The sequence below is a fragment of the Cadophora gregata genome (assembly GCF_030347475.1).
Source record: "Cadophora gregata isolate MNR1 chromosome Unknown scaffold_11, whole genome shotgun sequence".
Taxonomy (NCBI): domain Eukaryota; kingdom Fungi; phylum Ascomycota; class Leotiomycetes; order Helotiales; family Ploettnerulaceae; genus Cadophora; species Cadophora gregata.
Window position 1 is genome coordinate 1441340 of NW_026695934.1, and position 26339 is coordinate 1467678.

At 48.3% G+C, this 26339-nt stretch overlaps 7 protein-coding genes across 7 annotated transcripts; 4 read left to right on the top strand and 3 right to left on the bottom strand.

Moving 5' to 3' along the window:
- Positions 1-471: 471 nt before the first annotated feature.
- ONS95_002583 (uncharacterized protein) lies at positions 472-2977 on the top strand. The gene is made up of 4 exons (XM_058495845.1): positions 472-996; positions 1069-1321; positions 1396-1697; positions 1783-2977. Exons 1-4 carry the CDS (start codon positions 585-587, stop codon positions 2604-2606), a joined length of 1791 nt encoding a protein of 596 aa, XP_058354573.1. The 5' UTR covers positions 472-584; the 3' UTR covers positions 2607-2977.
- A 97-nt stretch (positions 2978-3074) lies between these two features.
- On the top strand, positions 3075-4210 carry ONS95_002584 (uncharacterized protein). Its single transcript, XM_058495846.1, has 3 exons — positions 3075-3549; positions 3661-3778; positions 3874-4210. The coding sequence occupies exons 1-3, from the start codon at positions 3399-3401 to the stop codon at positions 3995-3997; spliced, it is 393 nt and encodes a 130-aa protein (XP_058354574.1). The 5' UTR covers positions 3075-3398; the 3' UTR covers positions 3998-4210.
- A 306-nt stretch (positions 4211-4516) lies between these two features.
- ONS95_002585 (uncharacterized protein) lies at positions 4517-5101 on the bottom strand (the record flags this gene model as incomplete). Its single annotated transcript, XM_058495847.1, has 1 exon — positions 4517-5101. One exon carries the CDS (start codon positions 5099-5101, stop codon positions 4517-4519), a length of 585 nt encoding a protein of 194 aa, XP_058354575.1.
- Positions 5102-5743: 642 nt separating this feature from the next.
- On the bottom strand, positions 5744-9382 carry ONS95_002586 (uncharacterized protein). The gene is made up of 7 exons (XM_058495848.1): positions 8552-9382; positions 8410-8499; positions 8265-8361; positions 8124-8217; positions 7726-8077; positions 7568-7677; positions 5744-7519 (listed from the first exon to the last, which is right to left on the bottom strand). The coding sequence occupies exons 1-7, from the start codon at positions 8681-8683 to the stop codon at positions 6619-6621; spliced, it is 1776 nt and encodes a 591-aa protein (XP_058354576.1). The 5' UTR covers positions 8684-9382; the 3' UTR covers positions 5744-6618.
- A 797-nt stretch (positions 9383-10179) lies between these two features.
- On the top strand, positions 10180-12301 carry ONS95_002587 (uncharacterized protein; the record flags this gene model as incomplete). The annotated part of the gene is made up of 4 exons (XM_058495849.1): positions 10180-10597; positions 10652-10907; positions 10955-11457; positions 11511-12301. The coding sequence occupies 4 exons, from the start codon at positions 10180-10182 to the stop codon at positions 12299-12301; spliced, it is 1968 nt and encodes a 655-aa protein (XP_058354577.1).
- An 8554-nt stretch (positions 12302-20855) lies between these two features.
- PHO85 (negative regulator of the PHO system) lies at positions 20856-23394 on the bottom strand. The gene is made up of 3 exons (XM_058495850.1): positions 22717-23394; positions 21033-22576; positions 20856-20961 (listed from the first exon to the last, which is right to left on the bottom strand). Exons 1-2 carry the CDS (start codon positions 22780-22782, stop codon positions 21656-21658), a joined length of 987 nt encoding a protein of 328 aa, XP_058354578.1. The 5' UTR covers positions 22783-23394; the 3' UTR covers positions 20856-20961; positions 21033-21655.
- Positions 23378-26161, top strand: ONS95_002589 (uncharacterized protein). The gene is made up of 4 exons (XM_058495851.1): positions 23378-24218; positions 24266-24585; positions 24632-24785; positions 24835-26161. Exons 1-4 carry the CDS (start codon positions 23498-23500, stop codon positions 25860-25862), a joined length of 2223 nt encoding a protein of 740 aa, XP_058354579.1. The 5' UTR covers positions 23378-23497; the 3' UTR covers positions 25863-26161.
- Positions 26162-26339: the final 178 nt, after the last annotated feature.

Here is a 26339-nt window from a genome sequence, read left to right on the forward strand (position 1 = left end):
CACAAGGAGGGATGAAGCCCCGCTCGAAATTGAAATATCGAAGAGTCTTCACTGGGTAATTCACGGAAGTACATACGGAACATCAAGGGTCTAACACAAAATGATTTCCATCCTTTGCTTCTTTTCTTTCGAGCCGTTTTACAATGCAATTTGTCTTTATCGTTATGGCCTCGTTTCCGAGACTGAGTAATCGATTGTAATCTCGGTCTGGCTTTCATCTCAAAGGCGTCTCGCTGGTAAGCCAGGTTTCTCATCTCAGCACACCAATCCTAGTTCACTGATGGATTCCAATTTACTCTCCTGATTTCCATGTTCCGTGACTGTCAATTACTCTCCAAAGCATATGAATAACGTTTTCTGCCCACCACATCAAGTGTTATTAGCACTGCTCTAGCACATCGTCGTGACACATTGCACCACCACGAATAGGTATAAATACAAAGCTGATTCAGAGGCTACCTTCTGTTTCTTCTCCATCTCATAGTCTTGATACCGTCGTTTGTCTCCAAAAGGCAAACCTTTTGCAACTTCAATACATACCACATATTCCATTTGTTGTGCACACGGCGAGTTCATATCCGGCCATGCCAAAACCACTGCCGAACTATCTTCACCACCGCTCTACTCTATCCACAGCTCCAGTAGCTCTAGGACCATCCATCCTCAACAGAGGCAGCTCTGGTAAATTAATCTCGATCAGACACGATGTGAGACGCATCCTTGACTTCTTCCGAAGGTTCTTTGCAACATGGTTGAAAGTCGACCTCGAATCCTTAAAAACAGCGATCACGGTCGGCAATACCATGATGAAATTAGGCAACGTCGTGACAGATTTGGCCACGACATTATGTTCTGCCTGCATGGAGTTATTCACAGCCTCCGTCTTTATCAAAGCCCACGATGACCTTAACAGGGATATCCAGCTCTGGATCGGGGCGAATGTTCTGGACGCACGGAGCCCAACATCACTGGTTGCAAGCACCGGCGACGTTGGTAGTAAGTTCACCTATTTTGGGAAGCAAAAAGATTTTTCAGATGGGAGGAAGACTCTAATCCACTACTTACCAGCTTTCGAAACGCTGCGTTTTAAGCACGACCGGAATACCTTCATTGTTAGGCGGATCAGATGTAGGGAGGACGAGCTCCGTGAAGCAAATGAGGAGCTTATGACTGGTACCGAGTCACTTGTCATCATGGTTTTCGGCTGGTCTACAGATCCTATTAGACGATTCTTGGAAACTGTCCGGGATTTTGCAGATGAACGGAGAAAGGCGAAAATTTCTGTGCGTGTCAGTAAAGTGTTGGGCAATGATCCACGCTGGTAAGTGTCTCTTCTTCCAGTGTCTCTCAACGCGCTTCTACCATTTCGCTTCCCAGTACTGATTAAGATACCAGGGAGGGCGCTATACAAAGACCGATGAGACGGCTGGAAACGGTTCACTTCGACGAGACAACAAAGGCAGAACTTGTTGCGGACATGGAGCTATACCTCGACCCAAGCACAAGGCATTATTACACCATTCGAGGAATCCCTTATCGGCGGGGCTATCTTTTCTACGGACCACCAGGGACTGGAAAGACGTCCCTTTGTCTGGCGCTGGCAACACACTTTTGCCTGGAATTGTACTTGCTACATATTCCTAGCCTCAGTGACGATTCGCAGCTTGAGATTCTGTTCAAAGCACTACCCTCCAAATGTAAGTAACTCATGATTCCCTCGTTAATGATTTCTTTCTTTAGTGAGAGTATATTAGAGCAGCAGCTGACAGCTTCTGTGTCCAGGTATCGTGTTGCTAGAAGACATCGATGCTGTTGGCGTTCAGAGAAAATCGGAAATAGATGAAATGGAAGAGGAAGAGCGCAAGAAGAAGACAGAAAAGAAGAAAGGCACAGGTAGCATAACATGTAACGCCCACGACGAAGAGCAAGAGAAACGTAGCTCACGAGTCACCCTCTCTGGACTTCTCAATGTCCTGGACGGCGTCATTTCACGAGAAGGCCGAATCGTTATCATGACTTCTAACTTTGCCAACAAGCTTGACAAGGCGCTCACGCGACCTGGTCGCATTGATCGCCAAGTGTTCTTGGGTAGTATGTCGCCCGACTGTGCGAAGTGGTTGTTCATTCGGATGTTTTCATCGGACTCAGATGCCACACCACTCACTTCACTCCTTGACACAGAACACTTGGATAAGTTGGCAACAGAGTTCAGTACCTATATCCCCAAGGATACTTTTACACCTGCACAGTTGCAAGAATTCTTGATCAGCCATCGCCATTTTGCGGCGAATGCAGTCAAGGAGACAAAATCTTGGGTAGCAGACCAGCAGCGCTTGAGAACCGAAGAAGAGGAGCGAGCTAAGCGGTTAGCTATATGGAAGGCAGCCAAAAAGGCAGAGAAGGAAAATGCAGAGGCTCAGAAGCCAGACGACGAGATGACGAAGTCCACGGATGATATTCAGACAAGCCTGGTCGAACAGATAACAACTGGCTTGGGAAATCCAGGAGCTCCAAGTTCTGCTGGAGGGGAGGCGAAGGAAGCAGACGCAGCTAGCAACTCAGCAGCATCTGAAGTATGGTCTCCAGCCAGTGAGAGCTTTATATAAGAAGAATCGTTGACGGAAGATGGAAGCTCGTCTGGATCAACCCCAAGCACACACTTTAGCGAGACGGAAGGTCCGAATAAATCGCAGCCCAACTAAGGTTAGAAGTGGGTACAAACAAAACAGCGAGGATAAGGATGACCCGAATTGAGATCGTTGAAATACTGACTAGAAGTTGTAGTGTTGGCCAAGGTGTCAGGGCGCTGATAGAGGTATACGATAACAGCTACGCTATTTAGCTGTACTTGTAAGAGTTTATGTATCAAAGTCAATGAAAAGCGTGATTCCTATGTATCTACGTACAGGTGAATTGATTGAAAAGGGAATCGGACACGTACACGGTGTCCGAGGTCTTTGGAATATAAACACGATATGCATCGTGAATACCCAAAGCAGCCAAAAGCCGCAAACCCCGCTGCAGCCAAGCTGCTGACGCTCAGCACTTGGGTAACTCTAACCTCATCAGTGCAGCCTATTGTTACAAAGCAACCAGTGGCTTCGGATAGGCAATCCTCCGCCAGCATACTCTGCTTACTACTGGAGTTACCCCTCCTGTCATACTCACGTGTTTTGGTGAGAGTAACGCGTTGCGGTTTCCTACCTACTTAAAAGGGCGTCGTGCTTGCTCCATTCATTTCTCTTTCTCATCTTCAAGTCAATCTTCCAGCATCAATCAGAGTCTAGCAGTTCCATACACCTCAATCAATCTCTGTACTTGTCTTGTCAGACTACTCTCTTCCATTCGCTTCACATCAACCTCAAAAAGCGGTACAGCTTCGACAGCCAACCGTCAAAATGCCAATCGACCACACTTCTCTCCCTGTCCAGAACTTCGAAGCCTCAAAGGCTTTCTACACCGAGATCTTGAAGCCTTTGACCTATGGGATTTTCATGGAGTTTCCAGGAAATGCCGTCGGTTATGCGCCAAAGGGTGGCCGCTCCGATTGTACGTAATGTCGATCAGCTCCCTTGCTTCCGCTCTCCAGCATTATCCCGATCCGAAACTCAAAACAAAATACATAGATATAGGATACAATCAGTGCTAATACTCTCACAGTCTGGATTTCTGCCCCATCGAAGGGAAAGGAGAATCAGAACGGTAATCTGAACGTCACGCATGTCGCGTTTGCAGGAAACAGCAAGGCGCAGGTTGATGAGTTCCATGCAAATGCTTTGTAAGTTTTCTATGCCTTATTCATCTCACACCTCCGAAAATGTGCTCTCATCTGTCCATCGTACCTTTGATATCGCAGTTCTGACCAGAAAACAGGAAGGCAGGAGCGAAGTGCAATGGTCCACCAGGATTCCGACCTCAGTACCATGAAAAGTACTACGGAGCTTTTATCCTCGACCCTGATGGAAACAACGTCGAATGCGTGTATTTTGATTTGTAGATCTGTGCATCTGCAATTTCGATGGTGGAGTTTTGGCGAACCGGTGGATGAGGGCGTGACAGTCGCTGGATTTAGGAGATTGGGTTTGGGTCAAGAGAGATTCAAGGAGTCTATTCAACGCAGTCATTGTGTGTCAATATTAGAGAGAAAATGGACGGGGCTCATTTTCAAGCAGTTCTAGCATCTTCGCAATAATCTACTGCCCACATTCCCTCTGTGCCTCGCTGACTATTAATTGTTGTTCAGTATGGCTCGGCTAATTACAGGCGCTTGAGAGGCCCTGTCCTGTTCCCAATAGGCTGCCCCTGGGTTTCAGGGTCTTGTACCCCCGCATTACCCCGCTATGTTCTCACTCATTTTTGACAACATAGACCTCGACTCATTATAAGTACTGGAAGACGTAAAAGGCTTTGTCTCCGAAGCTTCATCCAACTCTTTGTTACGGAACTGAGAAGGGCTGATCACAATGTCAGGTTTTAAATAGGTAAAATTACGGATGGCTTCATGTAAGTCCATGCCCTAGATACATTCGTCCAGCAATGGATCTGGAGGTTTGGCAAATCCTTTCTTCTTCACCTCCGGAGTCAAGATTGAATCAAACTCATAGACCTTGCCTTCTTCAAATGCGGCGCAAAGAGAACCCGGCTCGAAAATCTCCTCCTCCCACATTAAATCATCATCGCGCTCGATGTGATCGATGTGATGTTGCCACTTTGGATCCAAGTATGACATTCCCTCCCCGATATCCTGCCACTTCGTGTAGAACACCCCAGTCCCAGATTCCCCCAAGTCTTTAAAGTCTATGCGGAATTCTGTCGCGCAGTGGCCGCACTGTAAGAGTTCAGGAGACCCTCCTGACTCTCCATGCTCAGTCCACCTAGCTAGCCGGTGTAGCAACATCCTTCCCTGGTCACTCCAATCGTTCGGCGTTATTATTCTCCAGTGTGGACATACTAACAGCCCCGAGTCGCTTGGGTAGGGAACGTTTGGGAAGGGAAACCATGTTGCGTGACTACGAAGAACCACAAACAGACTTTGATGTCGCAGATACATGGAGCCATGGACGATCTTCACAGTGTAAACGTGAAGCTCGGTGGACTCCATGTAATATGTGTAGCTTGCCCCTAACAAGTTTAACAAAGGGCTTGTATCTCGTCCCTGGCGGTAACGCTGCTGGCCCTTTGAAATATCACAAAACTACACTTGCGATACCTGTATTGACGAAATTTTCCATCCAAGCTGGGGCAAGTAAATTGAGACGGATACTGTTGACAGCTTCTGACACGAAAAATTGAAAGACGGAAATTGATGTATCGATGAGGTTTATTGTCGATGAGATGGAACCGCCTGCAGAAATAGCAGGCGATATGGTTAGGGAGATCTCTTTCTACGAGCTGCAGGAAGCGGTGATGTTCAGCCTGAGGTCCTATTCGTATTTCTCTCAAGCATTGCGAACCGATGATCTTGAGTAACGGTTGGCAGGTGAGTGCCAATGAAGCGATGGATGATTGTGGCAGATGTTCTGCGATGCAAAGAAAGATCTCGCAAGGGACGTGTTTGAACGGTGATTTTCTAAGTGCAAGCATGCAAGTTTGTCGAGCGACGGTAGTGGTCTTCTGTCCTGGCCAAAAGACCGAGAGTACGATACCCATGATACTAGAACAATTCCCCCAGGTATGATTTGTTAAAAGAAATTTGATACAATGGGGCTGACCCAGATCGCAGGGGGGGGGGGGGGGGGGGGCTATCAAAGCTCAGGTCGATTTGAAAGATTGTATTGGCAAAAGTACAAGGAATTAATTACAGGACAGCATAAAGACAGAAGCCTGAAAAATGTTCGAAAGATACTACAAGGACTTTTTAAAAATAAATTCAACTCAATTGTGGGAAAATCGTTTGTTGGAACTAGCCATAGTGTAGCTCCACCCGGGTACCACACCATGAACATTCACGGTATCGGCCCCAGCCTTTCCAGCTCCTCCACAGGCCGTCGAAACAGTCAGCTCTGCTTCTAGTAGACCGAGCCCCTAGATGTGGTCAACGACTTCGCAGATGCGCCCGTCCAACATCCTGCGCAGATTGACGAGTGCGGCTGTGGCTTGTGGTTGCACAACCCAGAGCCTGAATTAAAAGGACGGCTGAAATCAGGAGTAGCATCATCGTGTCGAATCTGCCGCGCTGAAGTTGTGGCAGACATATGATGTCCTGAATATGAGTCTATGCTTGTGAAGGCGAGGAATATGATTGTACAGCGAGAGCCTGGCAGTGGCCCCGGCTCAACGAAAAGAGTTGGCCACTGTTGTAAGGAGGATGCAGGTCCTGAGGAGAAGATCTTTGACGTCGGCATGTTGCATTGAGGAGGAGGAGGGTTGTTTACGAGTTGATCTCCTGGACGATTCAAATGACTGTTTGGAATTGGTCACCAAACTATCGAGCTGCTTTTGAAACATACAGGGGAGGGTTTTAAACCCAAACAATAGCTACTATCATTACTTCGTCTCGAAAAGATAACGTGATGTACCACTCCTTATTGTAAGACTTCCATACCATCATAATAATACTCAAGAGTAAGCCACAACATTGCGCATGTCTGATCGTGAATCGTATCCCACGTCCCACCGTCACATCGTAGCTTCACGAGAGCGTCGTGAATCGACCCTCATCGTAGAACTCTCCACCAACTCCTTCTCCGACGCCATGGTCCCCTCACCAATGGATCTTGTCTCGATATTGTCAAAGCTACCTGTCTTCCACAGCTTTCCTTGTGCAGCGCGCACGAACCAGGGAGGGTTCGTGCTGTTGGGCTTGTACGTCCAGTACTCGGCGGCGTCAGCATCAGGAGGCTGAATCCTGCCTCGAGAGAAGACTTTCGTGATATAGATCAGGCCATTGAGAACAGTATAGGTGAAAAGACCAGCAATAAGGCCATATGCTACTGAATACATGAGGGGCATGGCCACGATCGTAACGAATGCGGGAAGAGCGTCGCCGATGTATGCCCAGTTGACAGAAGTGACTTGGCGCATCATCATGCACCCGACGAGGATGAGTGTACATCCGGTTGCCCAAGGTGGAATGGATGCAAATATTGGTGCAAAGAAGATAGATACGAGGAAACAGACTCCAGTGGTGATGGCTGTCAATCCCGTACGGCCTCCTTCGGTGATACCTGCTCCCGATTCGATGAATGCGGTGACAGGCGAGCATCCAAAGAGAGATCCGATAGATATGGTCACTGCATCGGAACAGTATGCAAGGGTTGAACGCGGGAAATCACCACTCTCAGGATCAACGACACCAGAGAAGCGAGCCATGGAGTATAGAGTGGCAGTAGCATCGATGATGTCGACGTACAAGAAGGTGAATAAGGCAAGTGCGAAATGTCCTCCAGCCGCACCAATGTTCCAGTCTTGGGCAACGAAGGTATTGCCGATTGGGTGAAATGCAACGACTTGTTTGAAAAAATCAAACATCTGGTCTCCAGCTTCAGTATAGGGAAAGTAGGTGAATGTGGTGTCTCGCCTGGCTGAAATTAGCGGAATGCATGCTCTTCGGGGTAGGATAACCAACGGCCAAGATATGACTGAGACGAGAGCAATGCCAATAATGATGGCTGACTTCACACGGTAAGACATAAGGAAAGCCGTCAGAACACCTCCACCCATGACTCCAATCCATAACTGCCTTGTGATCAGTAGGTAATGCAACAAAATCGACAGGTAACGTACCGTGGGGTTTTGCATCTTGTGACTGGTACATCTTCCAGTGTACTTGTCGATGTATTGTGGAGGACATCCGGCAAGGTCTGTAGGCGTTACATTCGACCCTGAGATCAAGCCAATTCCTGAGTATGACATTCCGATTTCTGTCAGGAAGATGCCAATACCAACTCCACTTGCAACTTTGACCGAAGCAGGGATGATTTTGACAAGCCATTGCCGCATGCCGATGAGTGAGAGAAAGACGAAAATCCACCCCTCAATGAAAACGGCTGTGAGGGCAAGGCCGTAAGATATGGATCCGGTGCCATGGAAGCCAACAACCTGATATGTGAAGTACGCGTTGAGGCCCATTCCGGGCCTGCCATTTGTCAGTCCCGAAAGTTTCCTTTGAATCCGAGACTTACGCTAAAGCAACAGGCAGGTTGGTGATAAACCCAAAAGCTACCGATCCAATACCTGCAATCGCTGCTGTCGCTGTGGTGAGATCGCGCTTAATGCCTGTCAGTGTCAGTAACTGATTTCATCGTGAAGTGAGTATGCCATACCAATCAAGCAACTATCATATTCAAGGTTATTGGAACAAGATGGGTCGGCTGCGTCGGTACAAACACATGTTGCTCCACTCTCAGCAAGGATAGATGCCTTCGACGCTGTCAGTGACGGAAGGGCAATGGGGATTATGGTACCAACATTGACAGCAATGATGTATGCCATAGTAAAAAAGGTTGTGAGCCCAGCTCGCAGCTCAGTAACAAAGCGGGAACCTTTCCGTTCTTTCGGCTGTCCATGAATTAGTGGTTTCTAATACTCAGAGCCGAACATGGAAACTTACATGACCTGATCCATCAAGCCGGAAGACTCGACCAAAGGTTGATCTCGCCACTTTCTTGTCAAGGATATTGACAGCATTGCCAATCGAACAAAACATAATTGCGGATATAAATCGATCTGCTTGACAGCTCATTGATAGAACGCGGGCATGCGAAGGAAGTTTATACAGCTGTCAAACAAGCCGAAAAATCATCCTTGAAACACCCGAAAAGTAAACATGCAGGTTGACATTGACTGGCGGTTCTCAACAGACACGGCACTGAAAACAGGGGGCGGTTTCCTGCCATGTTCATTCCACTAGCTGGGATCAATGATCCTTCAGATTGTGTGAAGTATAGCTATAATGCAGGAGCATGAATGTCACAACCACGCTTGTCTATCAGTGATGAGCTGAAACCAGCATACTGCATGTTTCCGTGTGGAACCGACTCCTAAAGGCAAGGCTGAAATGTAAGGAGAAGATGCGAGTACTTCTCCTCGTTCTAGGCCCCATGAGGCTACAAGTTAAGGATGCGAGAAGGAAGTTTCGCTTCAGCCTACAATTGATAGCTCAAAAGCCAGCATTTCAAAGCCTGGATCTCATCAAGCCTCACATCAACGTTCACCCCTACCAACGGTCCCGACACATAGCCACCACACCAGCTTATTCCAACCTCTGTCCTCTGACACAGGTGGAATGGATCTCTGAAAATCATCACCAAAAGAGGATATGTGTGACTGGTGGCTGCCTTGCGTTCCCGGCGCACGATGCAGTGACGAGATGCATTGAAGATCTCTGACCGTCTTTTGCGACATACAAATGGAGACTGGGAGCATGCAACTCAAGATACCTGATGCATACATCATCAATTATGTACGTAAGTCAGATCGACGAAAAATTCTTTTTGCTTCGGTCGCGACCTGTCTCTCCCTCGTCTACAGGAACATCGTCGAACCCAGTTCGTGCACTGGATGTCCCTACAGCTGATAGTCGTGGAAAAAGAGGGTATATGTGATAGCTAGAGTTAGTCTAATTGAAAGTCGAGGTCGAGTGCGAGGAGGATGATAGGAAAAGAGGTCGAAGCACAGAGACGGGATGAGATGGAGTACAGTAGTGGCTTGGACTTGACACCCCTGATTCGACCAGCCTGGATGTCGCTTGCTGCACGGATTCCTCACTCACAGAGTACCTTCATCCCAACCGCCAACGCCACCCACCGTTTGTTCCATGATCGTACAACCACCAGCTGTTGTGCTTGTCGCATTACGCCGATAAAGTTGTCTCAAGGGAAGCAGTAAAACAGCCCCTATCGAGTGCCACGTCCACCTACCTTACTCTCGACGGCAACATGCATCTGCAATATCAGACTCGGACACCATCATGCTGCCTCCAACGGGAGGTAAAATGAGTGGACGTGGTTGCTCAACCCCATACACGAGGGGAATATGTCTCGTTTCGCATCATTAAACCGCATGCTCGTGACATTCGTGGCTGGAATGAAATATGTGACATTTCAGCATGACTTTCTTTTGACAGTCTAGGTCTATGACACTTTACCTTACCATGCCGGCGCGTGAAGGGTAGATCATCTGCTTTGCCCGACTTTCGTTTGTTGATTTTCCGTTGAGACCGCTCATTGCCTTACAACAATGTTCGATGTATCTTGGACGGACCCCGCCAGGGAAACTGTGGGTCAGCGAAAGAGTCGTAAGGAGCAAGAGGCAACAAATGGAACGAGCCGCAACACCCCAGGCTTGTCTAGAGGGTCATCTTTTCGAAGTTCAAACTCATCGAGCTCAACCTTTGCGCATGGGAAGCCGTCGCTTTTGAATTTTTTTGGTTCTAGCAGGAAAGGAGCACCAAGCAGGGCGGGATACCGAACACCGACGCCGGCGCCGCTGGTGGAAGAGCCTCTCGACAATTCTCAAAGACATTCAAACTTCACCGTTGACTCGGACTCCTCTGGTCACGAGGTACCAGGAACAACTACCCGGATTCCCAAAAATGGGTTTTTCGGAAGAAGCCCGCCCTATTACTCAGAAGGAGAGCTTTCAGCTGCGTCAGAAGGTATTTTATTTGTCTATTTTGCTTGCTCAAGGACTGTAATTGACCTTGTCCTAGCTTCTGAATCAGTATTTTCTGGATGGACTGGCAAGTCAGTTGTGACAGAGGCAACCTCGGACTCGGGCCCAGAATCAACCACCAGCTCCGGGAAGGTTGTGCAGCCTCTGAGCGAAGACTCATTTGTCACTCAGAGCACTGAAAGGACAGTGTCCTCTCCAAAGAGCGTCAAGACAGCAGAGCAGACTGCAACTATAGTTCATATCTCATCCTCTGGAAAAGGACCTGTTCTCGTGAAAGGTTTATCTGACAAGGTGTAAGTGAACTAGTATTTCTCATGCAACACAAAATCTGACTATCTAGTTCCCCTCCATCCTCTGCATTCAGTTTTCCTCTCCCAGTCACAGCACCACCCAAGACTCCACCCAAAGACAATGTGAGGATCCAACAAGTAAATAAGCGAGCTGGATTCGCAGTCGCCAAACATTTCCAACCATCATACACATGGAAGCCACCGGAGACATGGGAATACGATGAGGAAACTTCCAAACCCGGTCAACGACGCTCGCCTACGCAACTTCGTCCAATCAGAGAACGACGCCACAAAACGCCCCCCTCCGAGATTGCACATTTGCAAAGAAGCATCAGACGGATGGAAGCCGCGAGTTCGAAGATCGTTCTTGAGCGTCTGAGGGAAGAATGGGTCGAGGTTGCAGATGCTTCCGTTTACAGAGAACTGGAGATAGAGAAGCAGCTTTGGATGTTGACTGCGTTGAGGACTTTGAAAAATAAGTCTAGTGCTGATGACATTGTCGTATCTGCTTCCTCGAGACCTACGAAGGTACTGTCGCTGTACGAGAATCATGGTAAGTTCTGTGGTCATCTATATACTTCTAAACGATCACTGACAATATGCCAGCATCATGTTCCTCCCTTTCAGCACTTACAACTGCTACATCAGTTCACCATCTGTCCACCAATCCGCTCTCACCAAAATCCTACCCCAACATCCATCCTCTTCTTGTCCCAGGCCCGACTTCCCAGCTACCCTACGCGTCCAACATCTTCTCGGAAATCCATGCCTTCTCCATCCCCTCTTTACTGCCAGCATCATCCATCCCCTCCATTGTAAAAGAATGTCACCGAACTCTCATCTCAGCGACTCATGTCCTTCCCCAGTCCGATACCTCACCGCAGTCCTTCTCTAAAAGCGCGTCAAGCACACTTGCAGGAACGAATCCGGTTGCTAGAGGAGGAACCTTACATCTCACAATTCTCGATCCCTCGCCACTCCCTGCAACACTCGGTCCGCGCTTGCGCGAGTGGCTGGACAACTATCTGATACTACATCTGGAGAAACACTTCCGATGTCTGAACCCCAGTCGACTCTTCCCAGTCTGGTTGTCTGATGCAGGGTTACGCTCAGAAGGCAGTACAATCGTCAATGTCCGATTCTTCGCTGCTGTTAATGTCCCAAAGCCGGGTCTAGCTTGCGCGAATGGCGGGATCACAACTGACGGGATGGAAGAGGTAGATAACACAAAGCAGGAGTTAAAGAGTATTGTGGGTAGGATGCTGTGGAAGGAGATGTGGGGTTCGTATGTGCAGGGCGATAAGTGGTGGTGGGAGGATGAGAGCATTCTGGAAGAGTGCGATAGGATGGGAACGGTGTGGGAATATGCTGTCATTGAAGCTGTGAAGGAGGGGTGAGATGAGTTGCATTTTTCTGGCTATACGTCTGTAGGGTATTCTGGGTCGGTTTTAGTGGAGGTTTGAAGTCAAAAGTGATGTTCCTGTGATGACATTGTGGTATGCCAGCAGTGTCTGCCAGTAGGATGGCTTCATTTGTAGGAATACCCACCAACGACACTTTACTCAAAAGCACTTATCCCGGTGATGAATGGGTGGAGGAATCTGACTTGTGACCTTCGCTACATTCTCATATTTTATCCTAATTCTTATTGACCTCCTCGTATTGCCATTTATGACTCCCTCACCTGTCGCTCAATTCTATAATACCACAAGCAGAGCACAGGCTCATTTCACATCTCCTCACCTTTACAAACACCACACGAAATACATGCAAAGGTCATTTAGTGCCCAGCTTCATCAACCAAAGGGCCAAAGCACTATCAAGCAAAAAATGACATCTCGTAAGGAGAATCAAGATGGGTCCATGCTACCACGAAGGACATGAGAGTAGGGTGGAGCAGCGGAGGAGGATACGATCGAGGCTGCAACCAAAAAGCAACTCACTTCACAGGACTTGAGGCCTACCGTCGATAAATCTCATCCTCACTCTTACCAGATTGGGCCGGCACTCAACCCTTCTAACTGCTGAGTATCGCTACCCCTCTCTAGCACCAGCACCCACCCAAGACCTCAAACCAACAGAGGACAGATCGTTCACCGCCAACATTTCCATGCTAAAGGCTGAGGCAGTTTCCGTATTTCTTTGTTGCAGATCGAGCGCCGAGCCTCTCTCCGTGCCATTATCGTGACAGCTGCAGCTATCCAGCTGGGTATCTCGAGGCACATACAGTAGTCAGTCAAGTAGAGTAGTTCGAGTTTGTCAAGTCCTGCCTGCTCCCCTGACAGTAGTCTCTGTTCAGTGTTTTCCCTCCCCTCGATCCCGCAGTCCCGCATTCCCTGAGCTTGTCCCGTACGGTACCGCATGATGGTGGTGATCGATGCCCCTCTTCGGGAAAGAGGATTGAAGATCAGATCCAAGGCGCGGACAAAGCAGAGCTGTATGGAGAAGAAGAAGAAGCAAGCAAACTTTTGTTGCATATCGTAAAATCGAGCACGACTCGATGTCTTTGCTGATTCTCTGGTGCTTTGGTGGTACTTTTGTGTGTTGAGGACGGAGGAACATGTGGAGATGTGGGATTGAGAAGGGATGTTTCTTTTGATGAGATGGGCCGATGTGGCTTGTTTCAGGGGTTGTCGGCCACTGCCGTGATGTTTTCTGAGGGCCTGAGTGAGCGAGGGTGAACGAGTCAGTCCCCAAAACCCCACATACAGCGACTCATGTACTCGGGATGTGGGGTCCCAAATGCGTGGTTTCTTCAATCTCGGGATTTGCAGAGTTGGGAAATCCGCTTCCAGTAACCTTGAGTCAATGTAAAAATGGGGAATTGATGGCCCTGAATCATGGGATCTATTTGGGTTTCCTGATTTTCTCTGAGTGCTTGTTGCTTTTACAGAGTATCCGGTGTGTTGCTCTAGTATGATAGGCCGCGCATCAACGACGGCACACTGGTTGCAAAACTACGTGACCTAGGATATCCCTTTCGGAGACGCCGACTTGAAAGAGGAATTATTGCGACGTGTCTACTGGCGCAGCATATGCGAGAGCTTGCCTTGCCGTTGGTATCAAATCGGAGCCTCAGATAGGGCTTCCAGTTAGACTTCGAGCTTCAGCTTGCTTGTGCTTTTGCGCTTTATGGCTGCTGCATGCAAATACTGTAGAGACGTCAGATATGCCCTTTCGAGGACCCTTGAAGAGCCTGGACTCCATTATTGACTCCAGGCCTAAACATTTCGGAGACAGTGTCCGGCACCGACAGCCAACCAGGAAATCTGGCTCCCCCAAAATGCACCAAGATGACGCCCCCAGAGAGCAAGTCTCAAAGTCTATTTCCCCTCCCAGGCTCCCACACGCGGTTTAGAGTTCCCATGTGCATCTTTCCAGCCCTTTTGAGTTTGATGATGCCCGAATAAACCACCGGGCACTGTCCAGGACTACTCCAGCGTGAGCACGGTGCAGGAGTTAGGGCACGGCAGGGCACGTTAGGGCAGGGCACTTAGAGCCCGTCGGCGCAGCGACCCAAGCAAAGTGACGGACGCATGGTGGAGGCTTGATCTGACAGATAGTTTCGAGCTTTTCGGCCTCCTCTCGTTTTTCGAGCGCTGTGGTTGGCGAGGCTGGTAAGGAGCACCACGCCATTTTGTAATGGCACCATTTCGATAATGTGACACGATTCAGTGTCTGAAATGCGACGTGCAACAAAGACGCTGCGGAATGTGACAGAGAGGGAGAGGAGAGTGCCCAGATGTGATACTTTCCAGGTCTGTGGAAGTTTGGGGGGGCAGAGGTTGGTAATTTACTTGATAGGATAGGAAGGATGGATGTGACAAGGGAGGCAGAGAGGCAGAGAGGGAGCTGGATGGGGCAAGCGAGGCGTGAGCTCAGAGCTGAGCTGTGCATCCTGTGCTGCTCCTGGGGAGGGGACCTGCTTGGCATCCGGCCTCAGGGGATGTCTCCGACTGGTTCTCTGGACGTCATTATTACAGTATTCTCCCAGAAACGCCTGCCCGGAGACCGCTGTACGGCCCTGACTCGAGCTCTTTCTGCATGTCTGATGTCTCTCGTCTCTCTCTCGATCGTCTTCGCATCTGCTGTCAGTGTGTCACTCACACGGTCACACCTCCCATCTGGGGGGAGGTGTTATCTTATCTCATCAACTCATTCATTATTGGACAGCAGCGCGATCTGGCTGGGTTTTCTTCTTTCCCCGGAAGCAGGAATGCGCATCCGAGCCTGCTTTTCTCTTCCCCTCCCCATCCCCATCCCCATCCCTCGGGAATTGGCTTTAGCGTGTTGGTCAGTGGTCATGAGGCTCGGCAGCACATGCAGCTCGTTAATTCCACTGTTAAATCCCTCTCCCAGACCAACAACACCCTCGCATAACACCCCTTTTGGAGCAAGCTTTCCGCGCACCATCTCACAACTGGCTAATGAAGAGGAGTGAAGCCACTTTGTTGCACGTCGCGATTTTCGTCGTCGAGTCGTGTACACACCTGGCATATTCTGATGGTGGGGTCGAAGTACTGGGTCTTTGATGTCGAGATGCTAGGCTGATCCACACTGCTGGGAACGTCTGATGAAGATGACTCGATGAAAAAAAGTGCTACTTGCAACAGAAGTCTGGATACTTGTGCGCGATCCCATTCTCTGGTTGGAGTGCTTTCTGCTAGTCTCAGGAAGCTCGTTTGAGGTTGATATTGGTCCGACTACTTTTCCCTCATCTTCAGCTTCCCGATTAGGAAACGAGCAACACCATTCCTGAGGTGTGTAAGTATCATGTGTCCTTGACCACAACTCGAGCAGGAACTTCTTTTAGTGACTGTGAGAGATATGCTTTCAAGTTTCTGCTCAGGAAGTCTGAACCAAGTCTTGCTTCCTTTTTCCAATCATCCTTTCGGAGCGGGCTATTCCTTCATGGCGACACCGTACAGTATGTCCACGGATTTAAGAAAAGGCAAAATGCCGCCCGCATTGTCAACACCATCCAAGACAGCACGGGAAGTGGAGAGAAACTTAATTTCCTGATCCTTCTAATTTCACGACATTTACATAGCCTGATACATATGTCGCCGATTCCTTTGCAGCAGCCCAGCCTTAACATTTCTGCTCTTAGAATCATAATGGTCACTCCGACCCGTGATGTTCACGAGACCTCCACGAGACCTCTCCTTCGACTTTCGTGACTTGGTACCTTGGCGAATCAGATATGCAACAAAAACCTCTGAGAGCTTCTGAAACAGGGACAGCCCGGGACAAGTCAGGAACACAGTTCTCGGGCTGCACGCCGCCTCGGCTTCTGGGGTGCGAAGTGCATCAAAATCCCAAGACAATGGATGGATGGGAATCGCTGTCGGGGGGTCGTGCTTCATGTTTAGGCTCGATTCGCGGATATCTTATTTTTGGTCTTGGGGGTTTTAGTTCTGGCTTGGGCTTGTTCGTGGGGTTTGGGTTTATTTGCTGCTTTCGTTTGGAGGGGAACTTCCTAATTCTTGGCGCTATCAAGTAACAGTCATCTCCCATAAAGAAGTCGAAATATGCCATCACTTCGCATCAATGAATTGATTGAGCGACCAAAGCCATTCGCATACCCATCAGATCACCAGTGCATTGTTGACATTCGGGACTTCCTCGGGCTCGGGGTAGGTACCCGATTCTTCGATCTTCGGCTAACGAGTCGCCTTTGCGCCGACAAGCCGACCCCTTTCGGATCAACAACTTACGAAACTTGCCGCATAGAGACATACGAATCTCGATTATAACACTGAAGCAGATATAGCAAAAGTCTGATTTGCGTCTTGCAACAAAAGGCTTTTGCTTTACAAAAGTACCAATCATAATTCAAGCACGCTGAAGCTTTTTTTTCTTTTTGTTTTTCCTCAGCCCCGTATGAGATCCACTGACAGTTGTCCCGGTGTGAAACTTTCTGCTTCAACGGCTGAGCTTCGGAAGAGGAATATCGTGAGTCGTGAATGCTACTTGACAATTTGTAAAAGCTTCGGCTTTTGTCTGGCAGGTGACAATTACTCTACACCGCACTTTCGTCCCATAATTTAAGGGTTTCGTGGTGAGTGGCCGAATCAAGGAGTCTCTTTTTTAATTCTCGTGTCATGGTTTTGGAAGTCGAAAATAGTTGAAACTATCTGTAGGGTTTTCGTGACATTTTTTACAACAGAAATGTACGTACGTTTAGCTTTCAATGTGGGACTGTACGAGGAGGGGCTGTTGAGCTGGAATTTACCATCATTAAGCACAGTAGAATTCTAGGAATAGGAGCAACCACGAAAGCTATGAATGCCGCTTTCATAGATCTTCAATGTGCTGTTTATAAAATTGATGCTAATTGAAACGATAAACACATAAGCACGCTGAGATTCTGGGTACGGCGGCATCTACAAACGGTCGTCTTGGCTGCCTAATCTGGAGGATCAACTCAGCTGCCCAGCACATCACTTCTTACTTCATAAGATCCTCCGCTCAAAGTTAAAAATCTACGATGTGCAACAGAAGGAATATACTGAAGCTTTACGTACACATCTTGTACGTAAGTCTGTCATTTGCGGGTTACTTGTGGATATCTTGTGGTAGGTGGGTGGGACTTGAGACGAACAGCATTCCCAGTGACGACAATTCAATGCAAAGTGGAAGGGTCGTCAGGATGGCGAGGAAGTCAATTGTGCGATATGCAACAGACTGCCATATCTGTAATTTTGAAACTTAGCCTGACGGTCTTGCTTCCAGTTCTGGCTCCAGAAAGTCGGCGATATCAAACTCTAGCTCGTAGTTTGGTTGTTTCCAGGCTCGCGGAGATGAGTCCGCACCTTGGCGCAGTTTTGAGCCCTATTTTCATCAAATAATGATCATAAGATTCGCGATAATCTTTCTTCTCCAAGAAGTCTGACCGTAACTCACGGCGAATAGATTCTCCCATTCGGTGCCGACTTCCAAAGTGCAAAGCATGTTGTCTAAGTAGAACTATATTCGGAAGGGAAAGTCGCTGATCACTGGACTGACAAATCGATCACTAAGGGCCTCAAACCGTAAGCGAAAGTCAATATGTTTACCGTGACGCAAGGCGCCAAACATAACATTCATCATCGCCGATTGCGATAAATAAGTCTGAAAGATTAGACTTTCATTCTGCGATTTGCAACAAAGGTCTCTTTGAGACTTTTGCTGTCGGCGATACACCAGCGTAAGTTCTCAAGAAGAAACGTTACGCTCGCGGGGACAACTTCGGATGTGATCACACGACATGAAGCTGAGAGTCGGACGTGGATATAAAGTTCCCGAGGATTAAGCCACAGCCACCGTTGCACCGCCCGCCACATGGTACCTGGCATTATCGCTGTGCTGCTCAGACTTGGCTGTGCACATTAGCTATCCGATCTCCATGTTCTGAGTCAGTGCATAAGGGAAACGTGTTTAATTCGGCATTACTTTTTCTGGAAGGAAGTTTATTCATTCGGCGTTTGACCGAGAGCCAAGGAAGGGACGGTGATTAGTGGGTCGGGTGGTTTGAGGGTTGTTTTCTGTGGTCCCCAAAGCTTCTTTTCTGAGATGGGACGAGGGGGAAAGGAAATGACTTTGAAGCCTCATGATCTTTTCCTCGAGCGAAGGTCTAGAAAGGTGCAGTGACTGGGAGAAAAACAATTCGATTAAGTGTGATTTTTCATGTATTCCACGATCGAATATTCTGTCATTTGACAAGGACGATGCCCGGGAGCAAGCAAACAAAAGGAATTTCAGCGTTACCCACAGATCACAATCCAATATTGCAAAGTTCATTCGCAGTATAACTAACGCATCAGAACCTCCTCATTCGTCCATTAACGAAAGAGGTTTAAAATACGAAATGCAACAAAACGGCGTACAACTACCTGAATGATCCCTTTACGAGGGACACAGTGCAGAAGCCAGCAACAAGCCAGGGTTGGGGCAAAGTCAAAAATTTGCGAAATGCAACAAGACTTACTGATACTGATGGATACACTCGTATAAAGCTCTCAAACTTCTGCCGCAGTCGCGAAGTGGATACTAATGGGCTTGAAACTAGGCGTTGAAAGAACCCATAGTTACGGCCGTTAGTGCGGATGCATTATCTATCCGAGGGCTGTTCCCTTATTGAAACAGAACGTGGAGAAAGTCATCTTGTCAGAAAAGGCATATTTTTTTTCCCACCCACTAGTCCAGAGACTTCTGTTCATATTCATTCCTCGTAGTACTCTCGCAAAACCGGTTGTCTAATGTTGAATTTTCTATTTTATCATAAAGAAGAAAGAGTCAATTCTCACAGCTGCAAGTCACTACAAAGACACTGTCAAGCACACTCCATTTCAATGTCAGTGTTATCCACTACAGAGGAGCTCGAACCTTTAAACGTACGACCTGTAATCCACTTTGAGAAAGCTTGTTATCCAGTATGAATCCACTGGGCCGGCAGGATCATTTCCCGGCGGGCAAACATGTCGTCTTGAAGCTTGGAATATATAAAGTTTCTTTCAGCGATGTGCAACAGAATACATTGCAGCCTTGTATTCTTTTGTCCGTTTTCCCCTTTGGATGGAATGGTTTTTAGAGTTCTCTTCTTCGATGTGCAACAAAATCTGTGTTTGTACGGATTGCTCGCGCGACCCTCGCGTTCCGCAACGTGGAGGCTCTTTTCTTGAGATTGGGAACTAGCGCTCTGTACATTTACTTCTACGATTGGCAATCATTTTCAAAGAGCCCGTGTTATTCTAAGTCCGGCTTCTGACATGCAATAATGGTCACTGTCTTGCGACTGCTCCAGGTGATTTCCTCCAGGAAATGTCAAGTAAGTTCCGGATGACATTCAACTGGACTGGAAGGTTTTTCTGCCACCATTTATCCTTTCACATACCCATGTGTAGATGGTTGGAAAGATGGAAGGAATGTCAATGTGGGTGCTTGATACTGACAAGTAACGCGACCTGTCAACGAGAAACCCGTCCCACCCTACGTGAATGTCTACCGCCACAACCTCCATCTTGGCGGAGAAAGAGAAACGCCCTAACCCAAAACTATTCACCGACCGAAGTGAACCCTATTCTTCGACATGCAACAAAAAGCTCTTTGGTCTCTCTCCCTCTCCCTCTCTTTCTGTCTCCGAGGGATTTGAACGGGATTTGAGTGGCATACCCTTGTTCGCGGTGTTGTAGCCGCTCGGCAAAATTAGGTCAGACAAGAAAGTGTAAGATATCGAGTCTCACGGGCCGACCCACCCACCGAATCGTGTGATTCGCAGTCCGGATTCTCGGGACCATCCTCGAGTCAGGTCGTCGTTCAGCTGTGCAGGGAATGTGTCAGGGCAATTCAGTGTCAGTGTCAGTCTCAGAGCAAGTTGACACTGCCGACATGTAGCCGGGCTTCTGGAAAAGGGAACACGTCAAGCGAGTCAGAGAATGGAATGAATGGAGTGGGGTTGAGTGGAGTTAGGGTCCAGTATGACTTGCATAATTGTATATCTTGTTGATGGATGGGTAAACTTGAGGACTTTGCGTCGAGTCAGGGTTTTGGTTGGTCAGTCGTACGAGTAAGGCAGGGAGGAAAAGACACGATGCGTTTCTGAGTTCCTGTCCGTCCGGTATTTGGGTTTTGGAAATGTCAGTGCCAGTTGCTGATCGACCATCTTGAAGCTTGTTGACACGATCGCTCTGAAGAGTATCCATTCCTACGATTGGGAGTCTGTTGTACCTGGCTCCCTTGCCTGACTCGAGTGGCAAGACACGGACAGAGTCAAGCGCATCCTCTTTACAACACGTTCGGTCCCCACACTGTCTCCTTTCGAAAACAAATAGACCCTAGGAGGGAAATCGGCTACGGTTAAATAATGAGTATTTGATAAACCAGATCAGATCTTGGTGGGAAACAGCCAGACTGAGCGGCAGCATCCAAAGCCCTTCACAAATACTAAGACAACTGCACGATGCCAAACATACCTGTAGGTAATTAAGCTCGTTTATGGGCTGGATGTTGTGCAGAACTCACGATGCAGTCTCATTTCCTAAGGAGTCTGAGTCAGGAGCAAATATTATGTTGATATCTGACTCGGAGTATTAAATGCGACTTGAATCAAAAGCCTCAAATGCAAAATAGAGTAAGAAAATGTCTTACCTCAAGCGTAGTCAGAATCTCGATATATTAGAAGACTTGGAAGTGGGCCGCCAAAAGGAGATTGCTGCTTGGGCTTGCGCTAGCTTGTGGAGGCGGTTGCTGTTGTTGAAGTGCCTGACATTACTCAGGATGGCGAATTGCGATATGCAACAATGGATTGGAGAGTTCTATGAGCTGTGAATGTGGATGTTTGGATGCCAAATTGTGTTTGAGACTTACGCGTCCCAGACCTCGCGATATGCATCAGAACTTGCTGAACCAAGGTGAAGCTCCACATGTATTGAGGATCATGAATCGACAAAAATTTGCGATATGCAACAGACAGCAGACATCATGAGTAGATCCCAAGTCCTATCTCCTTTGCATGTGACCCTACATCCACACTAAGAGTTATTCTTTGCGACACAAGTGGACCATGAGTTAGTATTTCGACCATGAAATACCGGTTCTTCAAGCGAGAAAAACACAAAATAAGAGAGAGCCAGCGACTGATAGACAAAAGGTCATGAATCCGATCATTATTACTATCATGAGCAACGCACTCCCCATTCCCCATATCAACCACAACGCCCGCCAATGCACCTAGGTATCACTCGTAACACATAAACCAGATCTCGCGGGTCTCAATAATCATAGCCGCCCTGTGCAGATACACCCTGCTGAGCATATCCTCTCTGCTGCATAGGGATTTGACCAAGGTGCTGTGGAGGTGGTCTCATCTGGCCGACCAGATCGTTAAACCAAGGGTGTTGCAAGGCATCATGAGCACTTATCCTTAGCTCCGGTCTTAACTGGAGCATTCTCTGCAGGAGATCAATGCCAACGGTGTCGATTTGCGGGAGGATAACTCGCAGGTCTTGTGTGGCATACATCTGGAAGTTTTGCTTGTACTCGGAGTATTGAGAAATTCCAGGCCAGGAGCGTTCTGAAGGAGTTCCCATGATTCGAAAGATACGAACAAGTTGGTCTTCGTTGGTTGTGCCAGGAAAGAGAGGCCGGCCGGTGTACATCTCTGCCATAATGCAACCCGCAGACCAAATATCGATGCTGGTGTTGTATGTTCGGCTACCCAGAAGAACGTCAGGAGCACGATACCAGAGGGTCACGACTTCATTAGAGAAGGTATTGACTGGTATTCCAAAAGCCCTTGCAAGACCAAAATCGGCCAACTTCAATTGACCCTTCACATTGATGAGCAGGTTTTGGGGCTTCAAATCTCGATGAAGGACTCGATTCGTGTGGCAGAAGTCGATTCCAAGAAGGAGTTGGTGCATGAACGACTTGATTGTGACTGGTGGCAATGCTCCTCGATCCCCTTGTGTGTCCATATACTTCTTCAGATCCTTGTCCATATATTCGAAAACCAACATGAGCTTATTTTCGGTATGGATGACATCGTGAAGGCTGACAATATTTTCATGTTTCAGCTCCTTCATCAATGATATCTCACGGATCGCCGTAGATGGTGTGCCTTCTTCCGAGTCCAGGTGGATTTCCTTCAATGCAACTAACTCGCCGGTCTGGCGATTCCGGCCCTTGAACACCTGCACATGGTCAGCATGGACTCCATACAAGCCGTGACACACAAGAGCATGTAGGAGAGTCATCCAGTTCTATTATCTCCACCACGAGGATTACAGCGAGAGGCTAACAGCATAGAGAAGACAGCATCTCTAGTACTCACAGTGGCATATGTCCCCTCGCCCAGCTTCTCCAGCTGCTGGAACGAACTGGGATGTCTCTTATCCATCTCTGCAGGTTCTTCCTCGCTGTTAAGATTTTGTATGCTGATGGTACTCGGTACTGAGAACGGGAGTTTCTGGGCGGTTGGAGAGGGAGGAAATGTACGGAATGGTGGGAGCGGCGAGGGAGGGAGCCTTGAGGTGTATCTCGGGTCGAAGAGAAGGGAGGATGGAGTGCAAAGCTGATTAAGGATAGCTAGCGTATCCTTTGGCCCAAGTGAAGCCGTGGTGAAGAAGTTGTATTGAGATGGTATGCTTCCCTTCTTGCAGGAGAAGAGAAGTGATGCCGAGGGGGATCTTCTGAGATATTGCCCGTTCTATTGATGGCGTGGGGCAAGATGGGATGCAGAGGCTCCGGATTGGGCAAGGTAAGCGCTTCAACTGAAGGGTGAGCGTCTAAAGTAGATTACCGCGTGTTGGCCTGAATCCAGGGCATTAGCCTGAATTACCATGTGTAACCTAAGGCATGTGCCGCTCATGCCACTCATGCCACTCATGCCAAGAGCGGGACGGAGCTGCTTATCGCCGCACACGGGACCTGGCCTGGAACTCCACTGGCGCGGGGTACGAGTGACCAGAAGGCTGACAACAATCGCGGCTTAATGAATCTTAGAAGAGACAACTTCAACTTTCAAACTTCTGTCCGATGTCTCGGAAAGTACTTTGAGATGATATGATCCTACTGCACTTCTTACTGGTGTGATCATAAAACAGTACTCCATCATGCGCCCTTTACCAGGCGACGACTCCTACTCAGGGCGGTCTCGAAGTACCAGCTTCGATAACGACCCGACTCCACTGGCAACCCGCAGTCAAGCTCCGCAGATGTCCTATTTCATAGCAGACGAGAAGACTATGGAAGCTTCAACATCTCGGTTGCCGAGTACTCCCCCAAAACAGCGAGATCTTTCCAAAAGCGGGTCGTACGGCGTTGAGAGTCTTGAAACCACGATAAGCTCTCTAGTTCAAGATAGCGACGATGCGGACGATAAGCTGCGGAATGCAAGGCACAACTGGAAGAAGCATCTAGGACAACGCATGTCAAGAAAATCAGAAGAGGATTTGTCTCAGCCAACATCGCCGTCTACTAGATCCTCAGGCGAAGCTAGCCGGAATGCCTCCCCATCCTTTCAACGCAGCTCATCCCAAGCTACAATCTCGAGGCCTTCCACTCCACTTTCATATGGCTCACCAGCCCCTCGGTCTTTCATGAGCAGCCCCGACTCTCGTCGAAACTCCGACGCTGGTTCGTTGATGGACGAAGTTGCTAGTCAAGCAATCATATCGAGTGGCGATGAGGAGAAAGACATGGGCAGAGAGATGATTGATAGTGGAAGTGCTCCGCAATTGGTCATGCCGAGTATCAAGATGCCTAGTAGGCGACCATTCACAGAAAGAGGAAAGAACATGGGCAGATTGAAGGTTTTGATTGCTGGTGATTCAGGTTAGCTGCACTCTCAATCTCGCACTCAACGTGGCTGACAATCGCAGGTGTTGGTAAGACGTCTCTCATCAAAGCAATCGTTCAAGTTTGCGAGGACATTGTTCACGTCGACCCTTTATCTGCTACTCCTATAACCATACCAGCGACCAGACGGAAGAGTTTGCGAACGAAGTCCAGAAATGGGAGTGCGGATCTTCAAACCACATCACAGATCACAGAGATATATGCAAGCACACGATCCTACCCATCTTGGTGGTCTGACCTGGAGGAGAGCCGCGTATTGCGGAGAAGGAAGAGCATGGGTGATTCGGTTCTGGAAAGAAACCTTTGCTTCGTTGATACCCCTGGTTATGGCAACCAGACATCAGTAAGTAATGCTGTTTTGTCATCAATTTTGACGCTAACATTTGCAGTGCTTGGAATGCATAACCCCGGTAATCGACTACATCGAATCTCAATTTAAGAAAGTGTCGAGTTTTGAGGGCATGAGCGAGCCAGAAATGGTGAACTTGTTGAGTGGCAATGGCGGATCACAGGTTGATGTTGTCCTATACGTGGTATCTAATAGTACGTGTGTCACCAACAATTTTCAGGCATTCAGCTAACACTCCCACAGAAATAAAGCCAGTTGATATCGAGTATTTGCGCCGACTGTCAGCCCTCACAAATGTTATTCCACTCGTTGCACGAGCTGATGCGTTCTCTCCGGAAGAGATATCATCACTGAAGGAAAACATCATGAGCGAATTGGAGACGGCAGATATTAAGCCTTTTCTGTTTGGCCTCACTCCAGAAGCTGCCCAGCATACGTCTCAGCCATCACCCCCATACGCGGTATCGACCACTCCTTCCAAAGACCACGACACTATGGATGCCAGTCTCCTCATGTCTCCGGACTATATTCAACCTCTTATTCCCTCTGAATTACATACACTTGTCGCCCAAGTCTTTGACCCGGACTCAGTGTCATGGCTTCGACACTCTGCTGCGAAGAAATTCATCACTTGGCATTCTTCCTCTACTCCAGTGTCCAGGCCCCAAGCACTTTACAAACCTCTCACATCGTCGATTTCGGGCTCCCAAAGCTTGACTGCTCCTGTCGGAGCTACAACCTCTTACGCGTTAGCCCGGATCACAGATCATACTCAACGCGAAGAGCGGATTGCCCAAGTAAGGCTTGCCAACTGGGCTGCGGATCTTCAGCGAAGTTTGCAAAACGAGCGCGCCAGATTTGAGGCACTAGCTAGAAGTGAGCGTGCCGTATGGTTGACCGAAAGACTCGGAGAATGTGTCTCTGATGGCACAATCGTTCCGATCTCACAAGCCAGGAAGAATGACCCAGACTACGATGCCACTTCGGGAGCCCTTGTGAAGCAGGGAACATATTCCAGAAGACGAGTACAGCGAGATGCTCGAGGCGGTGTAGATATACATGATCCCCTGGGCCTACTTATGCTGAACGAGGAGCTCAAGCGGAAAGGTTGGTTTGTCTTCAAGGTTGTCAGCAGCTTCGGAATTCTCGGTGGACTTGCATATTGGGTTACTCGCACCATTCAAGGTGCCGAGACCCACACTTCAATGTTCGGCCTCGGTGGGATGAGTATCCGAGACTGGGTCGAGCTCGGAGCAGTAGATTGGCGATGAGAGTGTGAAAGTAGGCGCATGCGGGTAGAACGGTGACTTTTGGGCGTTGCATTGACTGTTTGTTATGGGTCCCTCCCCCCTTTTCTAGCCTTCTTTGGCTATGGCTGCCTACAGGCTTGGATGCTTTCGATGCGAGATGAGATCAGATGATTTGTTGCATAGGGGCTAGGTGTCTGGTTGAGCATACAGAGAGCTTGGAGTATTCCCCTCTTTTTCTAAGTTTCCACATTAGCGATATTCACAACTCTGGAGATAGGCTAGCAATGAGATACCTACAAATACACTACTTTGAAAACAGAGCTATGTTGAGCTGTTTTTTCTCTGTACTCTAATGTGCTATATCTGACCTAAGTCAAAAATATTGTCAATGATAGTTGAGGCGCCATTCTATCCGAATCAATGCGACCAGGAAATCTCTGTATTCTTCAAGGAACCAGGGGGCAATGTTCCAGAAGCAGTGTGGGGCATTTACGCGAG

What these genes read in the sequence shown, in the direction of transcription:
- ONS95_002584 (XM_058495846.1), top strand. Translation starts at nt 3,399, where the DNA reads ATGCCAATCGACCACACTTCTCTCCCTGTCCAGAACTTCGAAGCCTCA. An exon ending in AAAGGGTGGCCGCTCCGATT is followed by an intron (nt 3,550 to 3,660) that starts GTACGTAATGTC and finishes ATACTCTCACAG; the next exon opens with TCTGGATTTCTGCCCCATCG. An exon ending in GAGTTCCATGCAAATGCTTT is followed by an intron (nt 3,779 to 3,873) that starts GTAAGTTTTCTA and finishes ACCAGAAAACAG; the next exon opens with GAAGGCAGGAGCGAAGTGCA.
- ONS95_002583 (XM_058495845.1), top strand. Translation starts at nt 585, where the DNA reads ATGCCAAAACCACTGCCGAACTATCTTCACCACCGCTCTACTCTATCC. An exon ending in AAGCACCGGCGACGTTGGTA is followed by an intron (nt 997 to 1,068) that starts GTAAGTTCACCT and finishes ACTACTTACCAG; the next exon opens with CTTTCGAAACGCTGCGTTTT. An exon ending in CAAAGCACTACCCTCCAAAT is followed by an intron (nt 1,698 to 1,782) that starts GTAAGTAACTCA and finishes TTCTGTGTCCAG; the next exon opens with GTATCGTGTTGCTAGAAGAC.
- ONS95_002589 (XM_058495851.1), top strand. Translation starts at nt 23,498, where the DNA reads ATGCGCCCTTTACCAGGCGACGACTCCTACTCAGGGCGGTCTCGAAGT. An exon ending in GTTATGGCAACCAGACATCA is followed by an intron (nt 24,586 to 24,631) that starts GTAAGTAATGCT and finishes TAACATTTGCAG; the next exon opens with TGCTTGGAATGCATAACCCC. An exon ending in CCTATACGTGGTATCTAATA is followed by an intron (nt 24,786 to 24,834) that starts GTACGTGTGTCA and finishes ACACTCCCACAG; the next exon opens with AAATAAAGCCAGTTGATATC.
- PHO85 (XM_058495850.1), bottom strand. Translation starts at nt 22,782, where the DNA reads ATGGATAAGAGACATCCCAGTTCGTTCCAGCAGCTGGAGAAGCTGGGC. An exon ending in GCGAGGGGACATATGCCACT is followed by an intron (nt 22,577 to 22,716) that starts GTGAGTACTAGA and finishes GACCATGTGCAG; the next exon opens with GTGTTCAAGGGCCGGAATCG.
- ONS95_002586 (XM_058495848.1), bottom strand. Translation starts at nt 8,683, where the DNA reads ATGAGCTGTCAAGCAGATCGATTTATATCCGCAATTATGTTTTGTTCG. An exon ending in CATACATCATTGCTGTCAAT is followed by an intron (nt 8,362 to 8,409) that starts GTTGGTACCATA and finishes ACAGCGTCGAAG; the next exon opens with GCATCTATCCTTGCTGAGAG. An exon ending in ATATGATAGTTGCTTGATTG is followed by an intron (nt 8,218 to 8,264) that starts GTATGGCATACT and finishes TGACACTGACAG; the next exon opens with GCATTAAGCGCGATCTCACC.